Genomic DNA, 24,874 nt, shown 5'->3' on the forward strand with positions numbered 1-24,874 from the left:
GTGATGGCCAAACTTGGCCCTCCAGCTGTTTTTTTGGGCTACAGCTCCCATGATCCCTAGCTAACAGGACCAGCGGTCAGGGATGATGGGAATTGTTGTCCCAAAACAGCTGGAGGGCTGAGTTTGGCCATCACTGAATTGTAGACCCTATGGAGCTAGGTGAGCCCATGGTCTAATTTGGTCCAAGGCTGCATCCTACGTTCTGATGCCCCTTGCTCCCCACATCAGCCAGATATATATCTATATATAAAACAACTCACATTGTTCTGGTTGTCGTCTCGTGTGGGTTAGCAGCTGTGGTAGGCCACCTGAAAGTGAAGATGTGTTAGTTTTGCTTCATCTATCTGTCAAATTTATTTCATCACAATTCTATCTCACCTTTCTTTTTTCAAGGAGTTCAGGGTGGTGCGCATCCCTGTGGCCTAGTGGGGATTTAAGCCCCAGGTCCTAGTCCGACACTCATAAGTGTGGACATGACCTAGGTCCAAAATCACACTGGGATGAAGCCTGAGTACTCCCAGTTGGCTCCTCCCTTCCATGACCGTGGTAAGAAAGCACAAAGTATTACATCTGAACCAGCGATCCTGATTTCCACCCACCCAAACAAAACCAGGAAAAGCCGAGTCTATAGACACTAGACCAGGGGTTGTCAGCCTGGTCCCTACCACCCACTAGTGGGCATTTCAGGATTCTAGGTGGGCGGTAGTGGGTTCTACAGCACAAGCTGGATCCTCCTTCCATCAAGCACTGGTGGGCGGTATAAAAAGGTTGACTACCCCTGCACTCTACAGTGCTTTTCTTCTAGAAAAAAAGGGTGCTGGTACCGTGTATAGTGGTGCCTCGCAAGATGAAATTAATTCGTTCCGCAAGTTTTTTCTTCTTGCGAGTTTTTCGTCTTGCGAAGCACGGTTTCCCATAGGAATGCATTGAAAATCAATTAATGCGTTCCTATGGAGACCGCTTGCCAGGCTGGTGGTGCGGAGAAGGGCTTTTCTCCCCACCGCAAGCCTTCAGGACAGGTACGGGAACAGAGGGGAAGGCGTGCAGTGCTTCTCCTCTGTTCCCGGGGTTTGCGGTGGGAGGAGGGTTTTTCCTCCCCACTGCCAACATTCAGAACAGCATTCTGAATGTTGGCGGTGGGAAGGAAAACCCTCCTCCCACCGTAAGTCTTCAGGACAGCCATCTTCCGAAGGCTGGCGCGGGGAGAAGGTCTCTCCGCCCCACCGCCAGCCTTCGGAACAGCCTTCCAAAGGCTGCCGGTGGGGCGGAGAGACCTCCTCCCGCTGCCAGCCTTCTGAGCAGCCATCCGAAGGCTGCCGGTGGGACAGAGAGACCTCCTCCCGCTGCCAGCCTTCTGAGCAGCCATCCGAAGGCTTGCGCGGGGAGAAGGTCTCTCCGCCCCACCGCCAGCCTTCGGAGCAGCCATCCGAAGGCTGGCAGCGGGAGGAGGTTTCTCCGCCCCACCGCCAGCCTTCGGAGGAGGTCCAAGGACAGTGGGGAAGACTCGCAGCACTTCCCCACTGTCCCGGAGATTTCCCTATGGGCTTTCGTTTTGCGAAGGAAGCCCATAGGGAAATTCGTTTTGTAAAGCGCCTCCAAAACGGAAAACCCTTTCGTCTAGCGGGTTTTCCGTCTTGCGAGGCGTTCGTCTTGCGGGGCACCACTGTATCCTTGAGTACCCCCAGAAAAAAAGCACTGGGTTAAGATGGACTAATGATCACAGGTTATTTGGGAGAAACCAACAATGCTCTCCCTTGGTTCACTGCCTTGATTCATCACTTGTCTTGCCTGAAAAGCATCCCTGATGGAAGGTGGCTCTCAGTGGGGGTGTTTTCCTCTCCTCTCCTCAGCAGTGTCACCCCTATGTATGGGGCAACAAACACCCCCATCTCCCTGCTTCAGCTTCCCTCCCATAGCTTCCCATGAAAAGAACAATGGGAGGGAGGGACTTTGGTGATATGGCACCCTGAGCGATGACAACATTTGGTGTCCTCTCCAGAAATTTTTTTCCCTTACTTTTACACAGAGAGATGCCGGAACTGAGTTCCCCCTGGAAAAAAAGCCCCCCTTCTCTCTCTCTCTCACACACACACACACACACACAACTCACCAATTTTTCTTTCTATCTCTGGTACCAAGAGAAGCCTTTTCCAGTAGGTGAGCAAGAGAGAAATTGAGGGAGGGCAAGCCTCGTAGCATATTATGGCAGCACTTCCCTCTCCCATTTGGGGTCTGAGGTGGCTTCCTACAGGGGCTGGCTTTCAAAACCCGGCTCAGTATGTGTGTTTTGCACTCCCTAGGTGCTCAGACAACCATTACAGTGTAACGACAGACCAGTACAATTATTAAAGAGAGAGAGATACCTACACAAACTTTTCTCAGTCTCTCTGTATGTATACACACGATGGATTTGTATAACGTACAAGTGCTGCAGCCTTTTTTGGACTTGACTACTTTATTCTGCAGGTGCTGGTGGGGAAATGATCTCCTTGAATATGACCACCTAACATAGGTATTTACGTGTGTGAGAGAGATTTTATATATCTCTCCTATATATTTTGGAAAGTTGTTTGTTCACTCTGATTTAGGACACCTCTTAAGTTATTGTAACCAAGTATTGCATGATGGTTCCTGAGATCAAGAAACACATTTTCACCTATGTTTGGATATAATCGGATGTCATTTTGTATTTGCCAGACTTAAACCTTTCAAAACCTCAATACTTTTAGTATCTTCCAACCAACACCAGCCATTTTCCCCTAGTATGCGCTTATATATATTACCACACACACATCACACTGAAAGTAAAAAACAAACAAACCCACATTGTCAGCTGTAAAGATTCTCAATCATTTTCCTCACCTGGTTGAGGAACAGTATTATGGAAGCAGGTCATTTCCCTACTAGCAGCTGAACAGTGGAATGATGGAGGCCAAAGCAGGCTACTGCACATAGATAAACTCAAAGAAATCCAGGATTTCTTAAGACCGCAGCCAATTTGGGCCCCCCTTACCTTCTCGACACATCGGCCCTATGTAACCGTTGAGGCAAACGCAGCGGCCGTTCTGGGCATTGCAGTAAGCGTTGGACATGGAGCACTCACACGTCAGAGCACAATCGGGGCCGAATTTCTTCAGTGGGCAATCTGGGTTAGCAAGAAGAACAAGTCAAATCACAGATGGTGCAATGCTAGGAAGGAATCTCACCCCGGGGGGAGCGAAGATTCTGCCATACACATTTAAAGTATAAAAATGTCCTGAGACCGGGAGGCCTTGACTTAGCAGAGGCGGTAATCCCATAGCAACAGGGTCTGCCCTGTATAGCAGAGGTGAGGAACCCAGGACCCTGTTGGGTTTGACCCACTTTCCAAAGCTGGCTCCTACCCCCTTAGCATAAGATTGGCAGGTTTCCATCAGTCCACAGCAAGACACTTAAGGGGGCAGAACCTGATTGTTAATCTTGGGTGTGGCGGGGAATCCTGGATAGCTCAGTTGGTTAGAGCATGATACTGGTAACGCCAAGGTTGCAGGTTCTGTTCCCTTATGGGACAGCTGCATCGTGCTGCATTGCAAGGGGTTGGACCAGATGATCCTTTCCATGATCCCAGCTGATACACAGACTAAACCTGGGAGCATCTAGTGGTAAAGAGGAAGTGCTAAAGCTGTGCAGTCCCAAAGAAATGGAAGAAATTTTAGGGGGTGGGGCAGGCACTGCCTCTCTGAGAACCTCATGAATGATGAACGAGAAATTTATTTAAAGCAACCAAAAGGGCCATAGCTCAGTGGTAGAGCATCCGCTTTGCATGCAGAAAAGGTCCCATGTTCAATCCCTGGTGGCTCCAGGTAGATGCAGGGAAAACTCCTGCCTGAAATTTTGGGATGCCACTGCCAATCAGTGCAGACTTTACTGAGCTAGATGGACCCAGTAGTCAGGTGACTTCCTAAGTTGCCCACCTTCACATTCTTCCTAGTGCAAAAAAGTGAGCACTGCTGCAACAGCCAAAGCAGCCCGTTACTCCTGTAAGCTGCTGATTAATATAACTTTGGGGCTGCAGGGGCAATTTTCAGGTACATTTCCATGGCCAGCAGGTATCGGATCGCCTAGTGCACCTGTGTACCTGCAGGCCGCGAAGTGCTCAGGTGTGAAGGACTAACAGACAACTCAGAGTTTCCAACTTGCTGCAGCATTGCTGGCCCAGCCATATGGAAGCCAGCCCACTCCTGCCCTCGACAAGGTGTGACTTGTTTCTTTGTAAAGATGATACATGCACTCACCTACGTCACACTTGGCACCCGTTTTCCCAGGAGGACAGAGGCAGCGGCCACTGGTCGCCTCACACGGAGCGTTCCCCTCACAGTCACACCGATGTTGACACTTGTCTCCGTACATCCCCACGTCGCACACTGTGGCCACAAAAGAGATATCCATTGTTACTAAGGGTAAGCAAATTTCCCCCCCCCCCAAGTTTCTCATCTTTCCAGTACAGTGGTACCCTCAGGTTAAGTACTTAATTCGTTCCGGAGGTCCGTACTTAACCTGAAACTGTTCTTAACCTGAAGTACCACTTTAGCTAATGGGGTCTCCTGCTGCTGCTGCCACGCTGCCAGAGCCCAACTTCTGTTCTCATCCTGAAGCAAAGTTCTTAACTTGGAGCACTATTTCTGGGTTAGCGGAGTCTGTAACCTGAAGCGTATGTAACCTGAGGTATCACTGTATGCTCAGTTCTCCATATTTCTGCAGCAGTTTGCAATTATTTGTTTTTTAAAAATCCTTCTGCTCCCTTCCCCCCGGCCCCCAGATGTTTTAAATAGAGCAGACAACATACACATTTTTTGGAGTTGCTTTCAAAAGCAAGCTATTTGGAAATCTGTACAGGCCCATGTTTCTGACATGTAAGGATATTATACACCCTTAGACCGTAAATTACTGCTGCTATGCTCTCTGAAGGATGTTATCCTGGAAGATGAGCAAGACATAAGTAATCAGCCATTTAACTGCTGTAAAGATTATCGTAGCTAAAAACTGGGGCAGGGGGTGTATGTAGCTCCTACTAAATGCGAATGGTTCAGAAAAATCTGGTCTATAGTAATCAAATTATCTTAATACACATAAACCAACCTAATAGGTTCTTGGGAAAATAGGTTTCCTTCATAATGTTTCTGAATAGTGATTTTAATGATACTGTTCAACCTTGTGCTGCTTTCAATTTGTTCTAATGTTATGGTGTTATGGGTGTATGTATTTATTTAATGGCTCTGATGTAATCTCACAAAAATTAATTCAAATTTCAGCGTACATTTCCTCAAACATACCCATCTTTGCAAGCAGCTTCCCCTAATATAATGTCATTTTCACTAATGCACACATTTCTTTACAAACTTTCTCCTAACACGGAGTTTTATACACCTTGCTTAGTTGAAGAAGAGCATCATAAAATTCAGAGGCATGCAAATTTCGAAGGACAGCCCAAGTTTCAGTTTGAATACTGCTTCAGGCAGTGTGCTAAAGTGCGGACCAAACCAAATCTCTGCCACATCACTGTTACAGCCATAGGGCAAGAGAAAGATATCCTTTCAACCGGAGCACTCCTTCAAGCCAAGGAAATCAAAATTAAAATGAAAGTACCACCCCATTGACAGTTAAAGAAACAGATGGAATGGCTCAGACCTGGGTGGAATGGCCCACCCTCCTCCTAAATAGCATATATAGCAGGTGTTGAGAACCTTTTTGGCCAAGTGGGCCAGATATTTCTCTCTCCCACAGCCCAACTTTGGCAGGTGGGTTTTCCCCAACATCCTGTCAAAGTTGCCCCATGCAGGTGGGCAGAGACGCTGCCCAAACAGGTCCACAATCCCCCCTCAACATTGGCTGACTTTCTGCTTTCTGGAGCCACTTTTCCTTTCCGGAAAGTTCCATACCTTTCTGACACTGGTTGCCGTAGAAACCCGGGGGGCACACACATTCCCCTGTCGTCGGGTCACACGTGGCTCCATTCTGACAGTCGCACAGCTCCTGGCAACCAACTCCATGAAAACCAGCTGGACAAGCTAAGGGAAATGGAAAGCCATTGGGAAGCAAATTAAAAACACGTGTAAAGAGGACCAAGAGATATTTGGGGACAGGGGATTCTATTTGACTTGTTGCAGCTGGCAACCCATTTAACCTGAGAGCACTAAACAGCCCTTGGATTTAGATTCATTGTATTGCCCTTCGCCAACTCAGCAACATTCAGGTCCATCAATTTCACGTGTTCAGCTTGCCGTTATCAAAATGAACAAAGGTTGGGGGTTTTTTGCCGCCCCAGCTCCCAAATGCCACCATTTTGCCACCACAGTTTTGGGCAGTGAACCTGAGGTCCTACACAGGGTGATTTTTAAGGGAGTGGGTGAAATTTAAGGGTGGGATTCTTCCTCCTCAAAACCCCTATGTGATGATGCAACATTGCTCTGATCGACTTCAGGGGGCATTGATATCCACAAATATTTTCCAGGGCAACATCACCAACCCCTTTCTCCCCAGTGCTTCTAAGTTCAAGTTGAAATTTCTCCCGTAGTGTGGTTTGAGATCACGACTAGCTTTTCTGACTTGGCTGAAACTTCAGATGGAGAGGCCAATGATACAATGCACCAGGCCTTAGGCTTGGCTTAGACCCACCTGGTCAGATCGTTACCAAACCTGCAATAAATTTCTGGAGTAACAGGAGTGACCACACTTACTGTGTTGGCAAAGGTCTCCATAGTGCCCTTTCCCACAGCGGCAGGCTCCCGACACGGGGTCACAGGTCATGTTATTTTGGCAGGTGCAGCTCAGCTGACAGTTGGCTCCGTATCTCCCTGGCGGACATCCTGCGGGGGAAGACCACATCTCAGTTTATCATACTGCTCGTAAAGAGGTGGTCTCGCTCAAGCTCAAGCAGGCCAAAATCGAGGAGATTTATTATCAAGCTGGTTCCCAGAGATCCTGCCTTGTTTCAAACATAAACATTTTTTTCCTCGGGGGGAAATTACGCAAGATCTCAATTAAGAAAACAGTATGCCAATTGGAGAACATCTGTGGCTGACATCATACATATCTAATGGTAGGAGAAAAACAGTCATGTGCTTTCTCCCTCCCCCCCCTTTTTTTTTACTCTCATAAAAAAGAAAGCTGGCTGATGCAGACTTTGAAGCCATCTAGCTCAGTACTGTCTACACTGACTGGCAGCAGCTCTCCATGATACCTGGCAATGTGGAGGAGAGACTCCTAGACCTTCTGCATGCAAGGCAGACTGGAATGGATTCTCTCTAGAATACCCTTTCGGAATTGTTACAAAGCATTCTTTTAAAGGAGCAGCTCTGCTGGATCAGACCCGCCACCACCCATTTTAGTACAGCATCTTGTTCTCACAGTGTCCAACCCGAACCCCACAAGCAAATCCTGAGTGCAACATCTCTTTCCCCGTTTGTGATCTCAAGCAACTGGCATTCAGGAACATGCTACCTCCGACAATGAAGGTGGAACGTAGTCATTATGGCTAGTTAGGCCCCAAGAGCCATATCCTCAATGAGTTTGCCCAGCTATCTTTTAAAGCCCATTCAAGGCAGGTGGCCATAACCTGGTACTATTCCCTTTTGAACGTAAGAAGAGCACCGGCTAGATCAGGTCAAAGGCCCATCTAGTCCAGCATCTTGTTCTCACAGTGGCCAAGCAAATACCCTAAAGTAGTGCTTTATGCCCAGTCAAATTATTATTATTATTCAAACTTGTTGTTAGACTACAGCCCCCATCATCCCTGACCACTGGTCCTGTTAGCTAGGGATGATGGGAGTCATAGTCCAACAACAACTGGGGACCCAGTTTGAGATACGCTGTCCTAGTGGGAAACCTGAAAGCAGGGCCTGAGTGCAACAGCCTTCTCCCCACTCACAGTATTCAGAAGCATGCAGCCTCAGACGTTGGAGATCAAGCATTGCCATCGTGACTAGTAGCCAATGGTAGCCCTGTCCTCCATTAATTTGTCTAATGCACTTTAAAATCACCCAAGGAGATTACGATAAATAAAAACAGTTTGGTCTACAGGCGCATTTAACAGAGCCAACCAGATGCCTAAAGCAGGACCTAAACCAAACTAAATTGTCAGGAGACATGACCAGTGAGTTTTTAACTTCCCCGCATCAAAACTCATTCTCTCAAACATCTGAAACCCCCACCTCCACGTTCATGACCTGCAAATGTGGCTGGAAAACGAAGGTGGGTTTTGTTTTGTTTTAGCACAGCGGCTCTAGTGAAATTCCAGCAGCCTGGACCGCAGCCAAATTGCGGGGGAAGGCAGACGGATCAATTGCACCTTTGTAGCAAGAGGGAATAGGAGCCGCACATGCAGAATTACCCAATTCGCAAAACTTCCCCGTCCACCCGAGCCCACACAGGCAGGAGCCGTCGGTCGCCAGGCAGATCCCCCCGTTCCGGCAGGCGCACGTCTGCTTGCAGCCGGCTCCGTGGCGGTTTCCTGGACAGCCTGGTGGCGAAGAAGAGAGTGAGACATGGTGGTTGGGGGTAGCCAGGGACAGACACCTATTTCTGTTGACGGAGCAATGTGACGACAGGACACGAAGAGAGCCCTGTTGGGACTGGGCCAAAGGACAAAGTTCAGCATCCTGCTTTCCACAGTGGCCAATCAGATGGCTCTAGGAAGTCCAGAGGCTGACCATGGAGGGCCACAGCCCTCCCCAAATGGTTGGATCAGGCTAAGAGTCCATTCTAGTCTACAGTCCTTTTGCAGTGGCTAAAATCAGATGCCACTGAGTGCGCAACAGTACTCTCCCCAACTTCAATGTGCAATTCTATTATCACTACTACTGCCACCACCTATCCTTCACCCCAAGGTCACAGGGTGGGTTACAGCTATTAAAACACAAAATTAAAAACCAGTTTAAAGCAACTTAGAATTACAGAAGAAAGATTGGGTCCTAAAAATATGCATCTCAAGTGTCGAAAAATGGGGTAATGAAGTATCCCTATTTTCACTGAAGTGTCCCTATTTTCCAGGAACAGTCCTGGATTTACAGAAGCCATCCCACTTTCTGATTTGATCCCAGAATGTCCTACTTTTCCTTAGGATGTCCCTATTGTGATCGGAGAAATGTTGGAGAGTACAGTATGTTATGACTGAGCCCGAAACACCTCTGTTGGATGGGAGATTCACAGCTTAGAGACTGTCACAGAGAAGGCCATAATCCGGAGAATTATGCTCATCAGGCTCTATTGGACAAAATGACACTTTACATTAATGGCAGGCAGTGGGGGGAAGTTCAGGCCTAGGACCAAATATGGTCCTTCAGTCCTCTAACTGGCTCTCAAAACTCTCTTCAACCCACACCACACCCATCACTGGCCCTGCACTGCACCCCTAGAGTTTATGCTTGGCTGGAATGCATCCCTGAACTCCGATGGCGCTTCTTCCTTGCCTGGGTGGAGGACAGCAAGGTGCGTGTGAATATGTGTAGAAACTGTCAGGAGTTCAGCCTACACTCGAGTAGGACCCTGGCAGAGACACGTGCCCAACTGGCATGTTCTCTCCCTCCTGGTCAATCGTTCGGGAGCTTCAAAAGCTTCCTTCTACTCGAACATCACAGTGACCAATGCCAACTGACACTGGCACACTTAGAGATCTGCACACTTTGTGCATCATGCACATGACAGACCTCAGTAGCTCAGCATTTTGGCTAATCTACTTTATTTACATATAAAGACATACGGAGCACTGTAAAATGGCTCCCTCCCTCTCTAGCATCAGACAGCAAAGAGAAAAAGAACAAAGGACAATAGTCCCACTTCACGGATCCTGTTTCTGTCACTTCCCATTCTGTGGAGTCAAAACATACACGGTCATGTGATAGACAAAAATCCCATGACTGCAATCATAGATCAGGAATTCTAACAGAAACTAGTGTACAAAAGGTAAAATTCTCCTCCATCGTCCCCACACACTTCTGGCCCCACCCCCCATAGGCATGCAGCCTCCAGGACGTTGCCTAGAAGGGAGCGTGGCCCTGGGATGAAAACTGTCCGCCCCACCCCACCCACCCCCGCTGCAAACGCTTACCGTGCTCACAGTTAGGGCCAGTTTTTCCTGGTGGGCAAAGGCAGAGGCCTGTCGCATGATGGCAGGTGGCGGTGTTTCCACAGGAACACACTAGAGCACAGTCCACACCGTAGCGACCGGCTGGGCACACTATGGAGGCGAGGGGGAGAAAGAGCAACAAAGAAAGGTCTCATTTACAGCAGAGTCTTCTTAGTGTTTGCTCCCAAAAGCACATCTCCGTAATCAAGGCTGCAACCCTACAGTAAGGAACAGCAACCCCATTTCACAGATCGGAAGGTAGGGAGGGGAAGTTATTTTCCACCAATGATGTTTTCTGATACAGAGAAGGTTCTGGAATGGAGAAACTGACTCCTGAGGCCTTCATAGAAAAGAAAAGAAAAAATGACACAGGTTGGGTTCATTCCAACAACCCTTAGTATGTGACCAGCTTTCAGTCTGCACTTAAAAACTGGATTGTCTCCAATAAAGAGTGCGTTCTCATGACAGGTTTATTGTATTTTCCTGACAGTTCCCTAACTGTAAACTTCTGTACGTATTATATTTGAGCTTGCACATGATGCAAAGGCCACTTTGAGAAATGTGGCGGAACAGAGTGCACATTTAGTACTGTACTCCTTTCCATATTATTGTCAAATGGATTCTTTTTAGGGGGGAAGCAAATAACACATAAATGAGTGCTTAACTTGTCCTATATTCTGGTCCTTTATAAAACAAGATCTCCCCTCTTTACCAGCTTCTGTAATTTTTATGAAAAAAATTAAATATATGATATTTTACATCACCTTAAAAAAACCAAACCCAGCCTGTGTAAATTTCATGATGAAATTTCAAATATTTCATCTTTCAGCCTAGCCTTTTGCCACTCAATATATAAGAAGCCGCTGCATTACATACAACCCGTCCCAATCCACTCACCAGTACTGCAGTCGGCACCAATATAACCAGCTGGGCATTGGCATGTTCCTGTGGTGGTCACACATTGCCCCCCGTTCTTGCACTTGCACTGCCTCTCACAATTCGGACCATAACGCCCAGAGGGGCATCCTGGGTAAAGAAACAAAAAAAGCCATTAAAAGTTGAAAAGATTCAAAATAAGCCTGGGTTTGCACTGCCAAAGCAGAACGTTTTGCTTGTGTCAAACCAAATTCCATTGCCACAGGAGGGGGACTGACATGCTTTTGCCATCGTGCGTCGATTCTCCCAACAGCATCTGGAGATTCCAACCAGGAGGGGTTGCAAGCTGCGTTGCAAAGCGCCTGTTGCTTTGCACGCCGATTTCCCCTAGGTTCAATTCCAGCATCCTCCAGGTAGGGGGTGGGAAACCTGCTTGAAACCCCACAGATCTGACACAAGTATACTACTGACTTAGTCTAAGGCACCTTCCTAAGTTCCTATGCTCTTGTGGAGACAGCTATTCAGAGATCAGCTGTGCACACATCACCCTAAATCTTTTGAGCTGAACCGTCCTGCTGCTCCTGCATCCTCTATACATTCTTCGTGTGTGTGTGTGTGTGTGTGTGTGTGTGTGTGTGTGTGTGTGTAAACATGTACTGGAGAGCAAGTGTGGTATAGTGGTTAGGGTGTCAGACTAGGACCTGGGAGTCCTGAGTTCAAATTCCTCACTCAGCCATAAAGCTCGCTGGGTGACTGAGCTAGTCAATCTCTCTCAGCCTAGCCTGCCTCAGGGGTGTTATGAAGATTAAATGGGGAATGGTGGTATATACCACCTTGGGCTCCTTGGGGCAGAGGCGAGATACAAACACAATACATCCTACCTCGCAGAATGTGGAGACGTCCAAAATCCGAAAGGCAGTAACATTCTAATCTATATGAAGTCACCCGAATGGTGCGAATTCCATAAGCTCACTTAAAACCACAGACCAAACAACGCTATCTCCCATTCCTTGCTATGCAAGCAAATCCCGTTGCAAATAATTCAGAGCAAACTCACTTTGTCGGCAGTTGCTGCCGTGGTAACCGGGTGCGCAGATGCAGTCTCCAGTCACTGGGTGGCAGTCATGGTTCACTCCGGGACACTGGCAAATCCGAGCGCAGTTCATTCCGAAGGTCCCAGGGAGACAGGCTGAAGGGCAGGGGGCATGGAGGAAGAAAGGGGGACAATGAGCTGGGATGGTGAAGGTTGGGTCCAGATCTCTTTCGGCACTCAACAAATTGGTGGTGCAGAGATTCCATAGCAAGGTTTTCCATGAGGCGGCTGGTTCCTGTTTTCTGTTCTTCCGTAACGGAATTGAAAGCTGAGCAGATGCTGTATCTTATTTTTTGACATGCGAAGGCACTGAATCGCAACTTTCACAGAAGGATTTGTGAACATTTGCTTTTAATGCCTCTGGCTCTGCCCTCCACACATGTGTCCTCACCACCACCACTCTTCTGAAGATTCCCTAGGAGGAAATGTAACCCTCAGACTGAAAATAGTTTCTCCACCTTGGCTTAGGCCCAGATTAGTCTGCCCTCAACCTGGGTGAGGTCTGCAAACTCCTTTCACCTGGTCCTCCCCCTGAGCCTTTTGGGGCATTTGACGGCCTCATCTCTGTGCTGTGACCAACTCCACTTTTCTGCAGAACATGTTGATATCAAAGGCTGAGGAGCAGGCCAGGTCAGGGTCCTCCAGGCCCTGTTCGATCAGTTGGCATCTTCTCTTAGAAAAAGAGAATGCTGGTCGTCCTGTGAAAAGTCAGCTAGCAGTTTCTCAAACTGGCACAGGAGCAGCCAGGCAGGGTTTCTTTTCCCGGTCAGTTGGCAGGAACCCTTCGAAGCATGGAAGGAGAGCCTCAAAACACACAAGTGCACGAATCGTGGCGGCGAGCCACAGCGCTCTGCGCCAAGCCTTGGCTTCCACTTGAGGCTTTATTAATCTAATCCTCTTTGGACAGAGGATGCTGATCCCATTTCCCACTTGGCTCTCCCTCCGCTGTGTTTGGATTACAAGAGCATGAGGCACCTGCCAGGATGCGATCTGGGATTTGGCTGAGCACCCGTTTTATTTACTCCATATTTATATATATATCAGGCATGTCCAACCAGTAGATCACGATCTACTGGTAGAGCCCCGGCTGATCCTGGTAGATCGTGGGACCCTTATCAATTGTAGGATTAAATGAGGTTTACTGAAAGTTAACAAATAAAAGCTGAAGAATTCTGGGCAATCCTACATCAAAAAATGCTCAACAACTCTGGGCAATCCACCCGCCCCACGCACACTCCTCCCTCCAATGACAATGGGTAGATCACTGCCAGTTTTTTTATACCGGGAGTAGGTCACAGTCTCTTGGGAGTTGGACATGCCTGATATATATTATCCAAAGCTGAATGGACACCAACACTCTGGCCCAAGCTGCAAGCCCCACTGGGGAACTTGGGGAACATACATTGCTCGCATCCATGGCCCGTAACTCCTGGGGGGCAGCTGCACTCGCCCGTGATGTGGTTGCAAGGCGTTCCTGGAGGGCAGTCACAGCTGGCAGCACAGTCTTTCCCAAATGACCCAGGCAGGCAGGCTGTGATGGGGACAGATAAGAGAGTTAAGACAAAGCCCTGTCGGATCAGGCCAAAGGGCCCATCGGGTCCAGTTCTTACAGTGGCCAACCAGATGCTCACTATGGGAAAGCCCACAAGCTGGACCTGTGGGCAACAGCGACTCTCCTCCTTTGTGGTACCCAGAGCTATACCACCTCCAACGAACACTGGCAACAGGACACCGTCATCGTGGCAAGCAGCCATGGATAGCCTCACCCTCCCTGAAATCATCTAACCCGCCAAAGAGAATACAAAGAATAAAACTATAACAGTCCAGTGGCTGGATTAGACGAAAGACCACTCTGGACCAGCACCTTGTTCTCAGAGCGGCCAACCAAGATGCCTCTGGGAAGCTCAAAAGCAGGACCTGAGAGCAACAGCAGCCTCTCTACTTGTGACGCCAGCAACTGGTGTTTGGAAGCATGGCAGTGACAGTGGAGCAGAGCCATTGTGGCTAGCAGCTCCACGAACTTCTCCAGCCTTCTTTTAAAGCTATCAAAGTTGGTGGCCATTGCCTGGTATTCCACAGAAGCAGGAGAAGCGCCAGGCTGCCAGATCAAGCCACAGGCCCATCTAGTCTGGTATCCTTCCCTCACAGGTGGCCAACCAGACGCCCCCCTGCGGGAAGCCCCCAAGCAAGGTCTTGAGTGCAACAGCTGCTCTCCCCATTTGTGGTTCCCAGCAGCTGGTGGGACCCAAAGCAGTAGGCTCCATGCCAGGGGTGGTGGAAACTGACCCAGCCTTTTTCATGCCATCCAGGAAGGAAACTGAGCAGAGCAGCAGAGGGTTGAGAGAGAGGGGTTATTGTTGGAGCCTCTGGGGGGAAAGGGCTTCAGTTTTCTGTGGAATCAGCTTGTTTTCCAGAACATGCTTGTTTTCCCAACTGGGTGGTCTCCTAAATGAAAAGATGTTAGCAAGCCAACATCTTTCCATGGAAAGCCCATACCCTCTTAAACTTGGCGGTTCTCCCACATCATATTATTCCCCCAATGTAACATTTTATGATGGTGCCATTCAATCCTCGCATCCTAACCAGGATTTAGAAATTCCATAGCAGCAGGTTAGTCAGTTGTACTGGAAGGAGGAAGAAACGGGGAGTAGATTGATGGCAGGTAGGTAGAGAAAAAGAGGCGACAGCCATGTGTCAATTACCTGATTATCAGGTGCATGGCTTGAAATTGAACCCATGCAGGCACAGTGCTGGATGCTAGAGCTTGCAAAATGCTGTGGCTGAGATTATGTGCAGGATTGTTGTAGGTGCTGGCCATCAGTGGTGCCTGCAAGCCCTCCCCCCTTTTAGCCCAGCCACATTCTCATCTGCCCCAAAACTTAATGTCCTATATGATGTCAGGCAATCAGGAGTGGCTTGGCCCCAAACAGCATCGTAGGCCAGAAGGGGAGGGCAGGAGGGCCACATTAGGTCTGTGAGCTGGAGGTTCCTTGCCACAACAGGGGCTCAAGAGGCCTTATGCACTGTGCCGCCAGAGCAGTTTGCCAAAAGAGGCATCCACTAGCCCAGTGTTTCCCAACCTTTGGCCTCTAGCTGTTTTTGGACTACAACTCCCATCATCCCTAGCTAGCAAGACCCAGTGGTCAGGGATGGTGGGAACTGTAGTCCATAAACAGCTGGAGACCAAAGGTTGGGAAACACTGCACTAGCCTACTCTTGTGGAGTAGCCTACTGGAGAGGCAGTGTGGTGTAGTGGTTAAGAGCAGTGGACTCATAATCTGGTGAACCAGATTTGCTTCCCTGCTCCTCCACATGCAGCTGCTGGGTGACCTTGGGTTAGCCACACTTCTTTGAAGTCTCTCAGCCCCACTCACCTCACAGAGTGTTTGTTGTGGGGGAGGAAGGGAAAGGAGATTGTTAGCCGCTTTGAGACTCCTTAGGGTAGTGATAAAGCGGGATATCAAATCCAAACTCTTTTTTTCTACTACTCTCTGCAGCACACCAGCGCCCCCACAGCATGGAGGTATTATTGCACCTACCCTGCCATACAACCTCCAGCCAGTGGGGGCAGTGAAGGGCTGCAGATACAAGGGAAAACGAGAGTTCCGGCTGGCCCTATAAAATCACTGACTCCAGCCCATCTCTCAAGTTTGAGCAAATGGTCACTCACCAGGCAGCAATGGAGCACAACCTCCTCGTTTACCTGCTTGGCTGCCTGCATACGGGCTTGCCTACCTGGCCACCAGAATAGCTGGCAGCTCCCTCACCTTTATCACAGTGATGTCCTCTCCACCCTGGTGGGCAATCGCAGGCCCCTGTAATGTGGTGGCAGGAGACCCCATGCTCGCAGTCGCACCGCTGCTTGCACTGTTCCCCATAGGTGCCCTCGGGGCAAGCTGAAAAAGAGAAGAAACGGCTGCGGTGCTTCATTCATGATTGCATTGTGATCTAGAATCTGATCAAAACAAACAGACTCAGGTTAACCGGACACAGCAATCAGCCCCCCACTTTCAAGAAGCTGTTAAACCATCCCTCCACGCCAAATTCGTAACGTAGAATTATAGAATTGTAGCGTTTCGAAGGGATTCCAAGGGTGAAGGGCAGAGCCAAGATGGAATCTGGCAAGTATGAAATGCAGCGGATGAGTCCACAGGTGTGATTGACAGCGAATGAATGCTTATCAGAGCCGTTCCAAAGGTAATCAGCTTCTCAAACTTAGGTACTGACTGGGTGCATACCATAATGTGGTTTTACAGGTCAGATCAGGAGCGGGAACCCAGGGCGCTCCAGATATTGGATGCTCAACTACCATCAGCCCCAGCCAGCATAGTCAATGGTCCAAGGTGAAGGGAAAGCTACAGGTTCCCATCTCTCACAATAGGGGTAGCCAGTGTGGTGAGCTCCAGATGCTGCTAGACTCCCACTTCCATCTTCCTTGACCATTGGGCATGCTGGTTGAGGCTGGTAGGAGCCACCGGCCAACACTATCCGTAGGGCACCACTTTGGCTACCCCTGGCTTACAGCATCCTTGAAGAGCAACGTTGGCTGGCAAGGATGCCAAAACAGGAGCCACACTTGCTACGCTGCAACTTTTCGTCGCAGCGGCTGCTGCTGTGTTTGTGCAACTCCTAACTTCAAAATTCAGTTTCCAATTTCTCCCTGCCTGTGCCCCTCAAGAGCTGTGTTTATGTGTGTGTGTATGTGTTTTAAAAAGAACCCTCTTCTTTAAAGTTCTGCGTTAAACTTCCGATGACAGATAAAACAGCAAATTCCAACTACTGGAGCCGTTCTTGCTAAATACCCTGGATCATGGTGAGATTGTCCTGGCATCCGAGCGCTGCTGGCTCAAGCCAGAAATAACACTTCCAATCTTATTTGGCACTGTTTGGGGAGAGCTTTTCACACCCGGATAAGAAGGGGGGGAGTGTTTTGATTTCTGATTTCTGCAGCTTCTTCACTTTCTGCCCAAGTCAGCGCCCCCCTCCGGTTGCCAAGATTCCCAGCGGAATTCTTTTGCAGAGAACATTCTGCTCCAAAGCTCCCAAATAGGGGAAAGAGAAGTATCTCATGTCAGCCGCATGGGCTTGCTGGCCATAAGTAAGTGATAGTCTCCAGTTCAGGGGGTTGGACTAGAATCTAGTCACTGGTCTTGCTAGTCAAGGATGATGGGAGTTGTAGTTCAAAAACAGCTGGAGGCACAAGGTTGGGAAACACTGGACTAGATGGCCCTTGGGGTCCCTTCCAACTCATCAATTCTAAGATTTTATAACTCCTTTTCCTGCTTGAGCTCCCAAAAGGAAGCAATTCCCCCCTCCCCCCGGAACAAATGACAAATTGAACTGAAAGATGGGCCCATAACAGAGGGTTGGCAAAACTTTTTTTCAACAACTACCAGACTTTCAGAAGACATCTGAAGGCAGCCCTGTTTAGGAAAGCTTTTAATGTTTGATGCATCACTGAATTTTAATATTTTGTTGGAAGCTGCCCAGAGTGGCTGGGGAAGCCCAACCAGATGGGAGGGGTATAAATTTATTATTATTATTATTATTATTATTATTATTATTATTATTATTATTATTATTATTATTATTTCAGCCCATAGGCCATGTTCTTTTCTGGGCAACCTATGAGGGACCACATGCCAGCCATGGGTGGGACCAATGGCAAAAGTGGGCGGAGCAACGGATGTAAATTTTACTTTTGTAAAGCAGGCAGGTTTCTACACACAATCACAGACAGCCCCATCTCTTTCTCCCCATCCAGACAAGCAAAGAGGCATTACAGTGGGACCTCGGGTTACATACGCTTCAGGTTACAAATGGTTCAGGTTACAAACTCCACTAACCCAGAAATAGTACCTCAGGTTAAGAACTTTGCTTCAGGATGAGAACAGACATCACACGGTGGCAGCGGGAGGCCCCATTAGCTAAAGTGGTGCTTCAGGTTAAGAACGGACCTCCGGAACGAATTAAGTACTTAACCTGAGGTACCACTGTATAAGAGTTCAAGGACCCATTCCAGCCAGGCAGAAACATTCAGAGAACATGCAAAGCTGGGCCAGTGAGGAATGTGGCCTGGGGAGAGTCTCAAGGGCCAGGCAGAGAGATCCAGAGGGCCACAGTTGGACCTCAGACCTGAATTACCCCACCCCTTGGTGTCATGATTTGGAAATTATATGAATGAAAGGAAGAATGGAAGAAAAGTGGACGGAGGGGATGAGGTAATCAAAATAGATTCTGGTATTCACCATTTCAAGCAGCAAACATTTGCCAGGCGAAAGGACAGTTTCCTTGCCCTGGGCACAGAGCAGCTTGGAAGCAGTCCTAACGCCTCCATCACGGAACTGAAACGCAGCAAAATCAACACTGGGGCACTGGCTCAGGAGCTTGGCTGCGCTCCCAGTGCTTGCCAGTTCCCGAGCAGGGCAGCCAGTAACCCGGGGCAGGCAGCTCGCCTTACAACACACGTGAGGTTGCCCAGAGGGCACGCCAACTCCACTCAAACCTCCTGAGCTGGCTCTCGCCTCAGACAGAAGGCGAAAATGGCCACGGTCCAAGGCAAACACAGAAAGGGTAAAATGCAAGGTAGGCCGGCTAGGGAACGGCGCCGAGCCGGCCGTTTGGAATGGCACCTTCCGCAGCCTCGTTCCCAGTTGCTTTCACGGCAGCCGGGGGAGGCGGGTGCGTAATTGAAACCAGATTCGGGCAATGCCAGTTGCAATTTGCACTGGGAAATTCCAAATGGATGTGAAGAGCAACTCCAGGCTTGGTTCAGAAAAAGCCTTTCAAGCATTTTACATGGATATTTTTCTAAAAAAAATAAATCACAGTCTACATTTGAAATTTGCTTGTTTTGATCAGTGTAGTAAATTGTCTTATGTTGTTATTGTTGTTTAGTCATTTAGTCATGTCCAACTCTTTGTGACCCCATGGACCAGAGCATGCCAGGCACACCTGTCTTCCACTGCCTCCCGCAGTTTAGTCAAACTCATGTTGGTAGCTTCGAGAACACTGTCCAACCATCTCGTCCTCTGTCGTCCCCTTCTCCTTGTGCCCTCAGTCTTTCCCAACATCAGGGTCTTTTCCAGGGAGTCTTCTCTTCTCATGAGGTGGCCAAAATATTGGAGCCTCAGCTTCAGGATCTGTCCTTCCAGTGAGCACTCAGGACTGATTTCCTTCAGAATGGATAGGTTTGATCTTCTTGCAGTCCATAGGACTCTCAAGAGTCTCCTCCAGCACCATAATTCAAAAGCATCAATTCTTTGGCGGATCAGCCTTCTTTGTGGTCCAGCTCTCACTTCCATACATCACTACTGGGAAAACCATAGCTTTAACTATACAGACCTTTGTCAGCAAGGTGATGTCTGCTTTTTAAGATGCTGTCTAGGTTTGTCATTGCTTTTCTCCCAAGAAGCAGGAGTCTTTTAATTTCGTGACTGCTGTCACAAATTGTTTTATACCTGCTTTTAAAATTGCTTATTTGCTGTTAAACCACTTCGCTGAAAATAGTTATGGAGGCAGCCCTGTATGCATGAATGTGGGCAGAGGAGGGCAAGCAGAACGACACAAGGGTCTGAGAACCAAGCCTTGTGAGGAACGGAAGAGGGAGATGTTTCCTTTAGCCAGGAGAAGAGACAGAGAGGATAGGACAGCCAAGAGAGAGCAAGCTTGTTTTCTGCTCTTGCTCCAGTATCGGGAGGACCTGAACCAACCGATTCAAATTAGAAGAAACAAGATTCCAAGCAAACATTAGGATGAACTTTCCGATGCTAAGAGCTGTTCAATAGTGGAATGGGCTCCCTCAGAAGACTGTGGCCTCTACTTCCTCGGAGGTTGTTAAGCAGAGGTTGGATGGCTATCTGTCATGGATTCTTCAGCTGTGCTTGGGTTGGGCTAAATGACCCTCAGGTGTTCTGCAATTCCATGAAACAATTTAACTGGCATATCCACCATGGCACACTATGCCCCAGTTGTTGTTTTTTAAAGTTATTTTGCCATCATTCTGCAGAGGCTAAATTAATGAATAGCAATAATCAAATGATGTTAAATGGCCTCAAATCAATAAAAGTGTTGCTTCAGTCCACTTATTTATCAAAGGTTGCTTTACTGCTTGTTTCAGAGGGCGCAATGTGGATTTTAAACTCGGTTTCTTACATATTGCTAGGTTTGTTGTGTCATTACTTTGCACCATGCCTCGTGAAGGAGATGCCTATTGTAAGGATGTTCATAAGTTTTGATATAAAAAAAACCCCACAAAATATTCTACTTACGGCTTTGGCACTTCTCTCCTGTCCAGCCGCTGCGGCAAAGGCAGCGCCCAGCCTGCCGGTCACACAAGCCCTCATTCAGGCAATCGCAGCTCTCCTGGCAATTGACCCCATATTTTCCTTGGGTGCACTCTAAGGGAAAGAGACCTTTTCAGATGAGCCTTCCACAGACTACCCGTCAAAACGCAGGTGTGCAGGGTGGGAATGTGAGCTGAATGCCTCCCCCCTCCAATGCAAAACACACGATAAATATCCATGTCAGTAGAAAAGTAGCAGATCAAGGTTATGTAGCTCAACCTCCCTTAGAGATCTATTTTATACATGCAGGGAGGCTTACTGTAGCTACATTCTCTGGTGAGACTAGGGATGGCTGAAGAGTTTGCATCACATGGCTTCTGATGCTGTTTACCCATAAATCCATCCCATGAGGGAATGCAGCCACCATGCTTGAAAAGTTTCCCCATCCCCAGCTTAAATTATTGCGCCAGAGAGTTCCGCAGATGGGGTGCCGATGGATGGGAGCGTCAGGTTATGGGGGTTGTGTGTGGCTAACAACAGGTGGCACCATCATTAAAGCATCTGTTCTGGCTGCCCATCTACTACCAAGCCAGATTCAAGGTTCTTGCATTAATCTGCAAAGCTCTGAACAACTTAGGTCCAGGGAATCTTATCCCCAAGGGACACAGGTGGCGCTGTGGGTTAAACCGCAGAGCCTAGGACATGCCGATCAGAAGGTCGGCGGTTCGAATCCCCGCCCCAAGGGACACAGGTGGCACTGTGGGTTAAACCACAGAGCCTAGGCCTTGCCAATCAGAAGGTTGGCGATTCGAATCCCTGAGACGGGGTGAGCTCCCGTTGCTCGGTCCCTGCTTCTGCCAACCTAGCAGTTCGAAAGCACGTCAAAGTGCAAGCAGATAAATAGGTACCGCTCCGGTGGGAAGGTAAATGGTGTTTCCATGCGCTGCTCTGGTTCGCCAGAAGCGGCTTAGTCATGCTGGCCACATGACCCGGAAGCTGTACGCCGGCTCCCTTGGCCAATAAAGCGAGATGAGCGCCGCAACCCCAGAGTTGGCCACGACTGGACCTAATGGTGAGGGATCCCTTTACCCTTTATCTTATCCCCAATTGCCGGGATCTACTTCAGGAGCTTTTCCCTAAACTCTACCCTTAAAAAATCTAAAGAATTAATTTCCTTCCTGTTCACAGCAGCTAGACTTTGCCCAACAAGGGAAGGAAACCTGTTATATACCAATAGAGGTTTGGGTTAATAAGATCTGGAGCAGCCTTTCTCAACCTTGGGTCCTCAGATGTTTTTGGCCTACATGATCTCTAGCTCACAAGACCAGTGGTCAGGGATGATGGAAGTTGTAGGCCAAAAACATCTGGGGACCCAAGGTTGAGAAAGGCTGATTCTAGAGCATTGCACAGACCATCGGCAACTAATCAAGACCATCTCCAAAAAAGGTATCTTTCACATGATCTGGTCTCCCTTTTTCTCTCTTATTGAAGAAGAACGGGAGGTTTTAATGCCAACATCATCCCAGAAGTGTCTGTGGAGGGGATGTATTGATTGAAAATGTCTAGCCAACCAGATCAATAGTTGGATTTCCAAACAATAATAAAAAAGGAGCGTTCCTTAAATTTGGGAGGCTCGTTTGACAACAGCAAGAAGAAACTGAGCCTATAGTATCAAGAGCAAGGCCTTGTGGCTTACTCTGCCAGCAAAAGTTCAGAAGGCACCTTCTGTTTCAAATTATAGATGCCCAATTGTTATTTTTCTTTTTCCTTCAGGCTGGTTCCAATTTTAGCCTCCTCATATGGGAGGAGCAAGAGGATGGCCAGTGAACAGCTCCTTTGAGCTGCTCCTCTGATAAGTTTTTAACTTACTCTATTTTTATTTTATTACTTTTTTGGCCCACTGATTTGTATCGCTTTTCAAAAAAAAATTTACAGATCAACATCAAATTAATTCTAATTTAATACAAATCTAAAAGCTGACTTACCACCCTGCTTCCATTATGTTTTTCTTCCCTCCCTTACCCAGTGTAACATACATTTCATAATTCTGTTTCAATACTTGAAATATTTTAGCGTTTTATCACTTTATCACTTCTTCATTTCCCCTTGGCTGTACATATTTCAATCCCTGCATAGGATTTTATTCAACTACAACATATTCCCAAAATGTCAAGCAGGGTTACTCTTCGCTTTGCCAGCCCACAATAAAAAAAAAATTGGTTATATAGCAATATTCCACAAATGCAACTTATCCCTCCTGCTATTTTATGTATGAAGAAGTCCGACTGGTAAATAAGAAATCCCTTTCAGCCACAACATTCCATTCCTGCTCCTTTATTTTATTACTTTTAACATTTTAACACATTCCTCATATCTAAACAACATAGTAAGCATTCCAATAGTGCTTTTTTACTGTGTGGTTTTACGTATAATTGTTTTAAGCAGTTTTGTTATTTACAGTCATACCTTGGTTTTCGAACAGCTTGGTTCTGAAACATTTCGGCTCCCAAGCACCGCAAACCCGGAAGTGACTGTTCCGGTTTGCGAACTATTTTTGGAAGCTGAACATCTGACGGGGCTTCGGCAGCTTCCCATTGGCTGCAGGAGCCTCCTGCAGCCAATCAGAAGTCGCGCTTAGGTTTCTGGGTGTTTTGGAAGTCAAACAGACTTCCGGTACAGATTCCGTTTGATTTCAAAGGTATGACTGTATTTATGAATAAGTGTGCATGCATCTGAAGAAGTGTGCATGCACACGAAAGCTCATACCAAGAACTAACTTAGTTGGTCTTTAAGGTGCTACTGGAAGGAATTTTTTTTGTTTTGACTATGGCAGACCAACACGGCTACCTATCTGTAACTGAGAGAGAAATTATTATTAATTATTGCAAAAAAGAAACAGATTACCCTGTTCGCAGGCCAGTCCTGTCCAGCCTTCGGGACACACACAGCTCCCAGTGACTGGATCACACGTCCCGCCATTTTGACAAAGACACTGCTGCTGGCAGCTTGCTCCAAAGGAGCCATCGGGACACACTGAGGGCAGGGGAGGAAAAAAGGGAACAGCAACCAGATCAGAACGCAGCTGAAATAAATTTCCAGTGGGAACAAAAAGGGACTCAGAATCTCAATTGTTTAAGCCACAGGCTTGGAGCCCATAGGAAACTAATTCGCATACCAGTAGCTCCTACGAAGCCCACAAAAGGTAAAGGCCCCTTCGGAAATCTGCAAGGCACAAGAAGCTGCTTGCTCTCCATGCTCAGTTCCTGCTTGCACTCATTCAGCCTCTCCGTTGAACACTCACACCCTTTAAGTATGGACATGTTTCATTGGTTGCCTGGATTGGACCCGCACAGCCACTCACCCTTCCATTCTGAACAGGGGAGAGGTGTGAATAACGTTTTTCTGTGAACACGGCAGGTCTCTTTCCCTCATGGATTGCGAGGAGGGAAATGCCCACAACATTTTCAGGTCCTGCCTCTTCACCCCAGCACATACAGAATTATATTTGTATGCTGCCTTTCCACAGTTCAGACCTTGCTCTAAGCGGCTTGCAACATGAAAGCAATACATAACTACAGCATAACAAACGTGTTATTTGACTACATTTCGAAAAACACAACCAAACTGTTTATGCATTGACAAGGTCTAAAAATAATGATACCAAAAAAAGCAACAGTAACACACAGACACACACAACAAAACCCTTCAGATAACAGCCCAGCTGAAGAGTTTCCGTTTAGCAGCCTCAGCTTTTGTAGCTGGAGTCAGTCCGGGGCCCACCCTCCCAGACCAGGTGGAAAAAAGGCCTTGCAAGGCATGGAGCAGGTCTTCCTTCCAGGACTCACAGCCAAAATGGTCTGCAAGTGATGCTAATGTCACAAAATACTTCAGTTGGGTTTAATCTTTCTAAAAGTGCCTTTCCCTTTCTTGGATCAATACTTATAGTTTGAACTCCCCCCTTATCTTTTGTAAACTTCAGGATCTCTCTCAAACACACACATTCCCAGTCTACTTTGTTACAAACTGTAGTGCCAAGAATTCCTAAACTGGGCAGTCTTTGTTAGGTGGTTTAGGAATGTGTCTATGCGCTTGTGTGTGTGTGCTCCCTAAATCTCCACCACAGATGGAATTTTTGCTGGTCATTGCTTAGAAGCAACCCACTAGCAGGAGAGAAGTGAAGTAGAGAAAAACTTCCTGCATGCTAACAAGAGCAGAAAAGGAAAGGAAAGGGGAAGTCAAGCTCTACAGCCAACCAGAAACAGTAGCACAGTAGCACTCACCTGATTCGAGAACACTGCCTCCAACAGAAGAAGCCGAACACAGCTATCATAGCTAGTAACTATAGAAAGCCTCCTTACTTATTATTAGCAAGCAATACCTTGCTGGCAGGTCTCTCCCATCCATCCAGGTGCGCAGAGGCACCGGCCACTCATGTGGTCACAGGTGGCCCCATTGGAGCAGCTGCATTCCTGGCTGCAGTTCTCCCCATAGCGGTGAGCCTGGCAAGCTGTAGCGGAA

General features: G+C 47.8%; 1 protein-coding gene across 5 annotated transcripts in view; it reads right to left on the reverse strand.

Annotated features, from left to right (window-relative positions):
* MEGF6 (multiple EGF like domains 6) overlaps positions 1-24,874 on the reverse strand; it is a 213,913-nt gene that overhangs the window by 3,756 nt on the left and 185,283 nt on the right. For all 5 annotated transcript variants that reach the window (XM_081923410.1, XM_081923409.1, XM_081923411.1 and 2 more), the window contains 14 exons: positions 24,735-24,863; positions 23,261-23,389; positions 20,342-20,470; positions 15,839-15,967; positions 13,474-13,602; positions 12,036-12,167; positions 11,000-11,128; positions 10,085-10,213; positions 8,369-8,497; positions 6,717-6,845; positions 5,919-6,047; positions 4,275-4,403; positions 3,014-3,145; positions 261-308 (listed from right to left, as the gene is read on the reverse strand). In XM_081923410.1, coding sequence (XP_081779536.1) covers positions 261-308; positions 3,014-3,145; positions 4,275-4,403; positions 5,919-6,047; positions 6,717-6,845; positions 8,369-8,497; positions 10,085-10,213; positions 11,000-11,128; positions 12,036-12,167; positions 13,474-13,602; positions 15,839-15,967; positions 20,342-20,470; positions 23,261-23,389; positions 24,735-24,863 — 1,731 coding nt within the window. The remainder of the gene's footprint in view (positions 1-260; positions 309-3,013; positions 3,146-4,274; positions 4,404-5,918; positions 6,048-6,716; positions 6,846-8,368; positions 8,498-10,084; positions 10,214-10,999; positions 11,129-12,035; positions 12,168-13,473; positions 13,603-15,838; positions 15,968-20,341; positions 20,471-23,260; positions 23,390-24,734; positions 24,864-24,874) is intronic.

This window comes from Podarcis melisellensis (genome assembly GCF_964234715.1).
Source record: "Podarcis melisellensis genome assembly, chromosome: 8".
NCBI lineage: Eukaryota > Metazoa > Chordata > Lepidosauria > Squamata > Lacertidae > Podarcis > Podarcis melisellensis.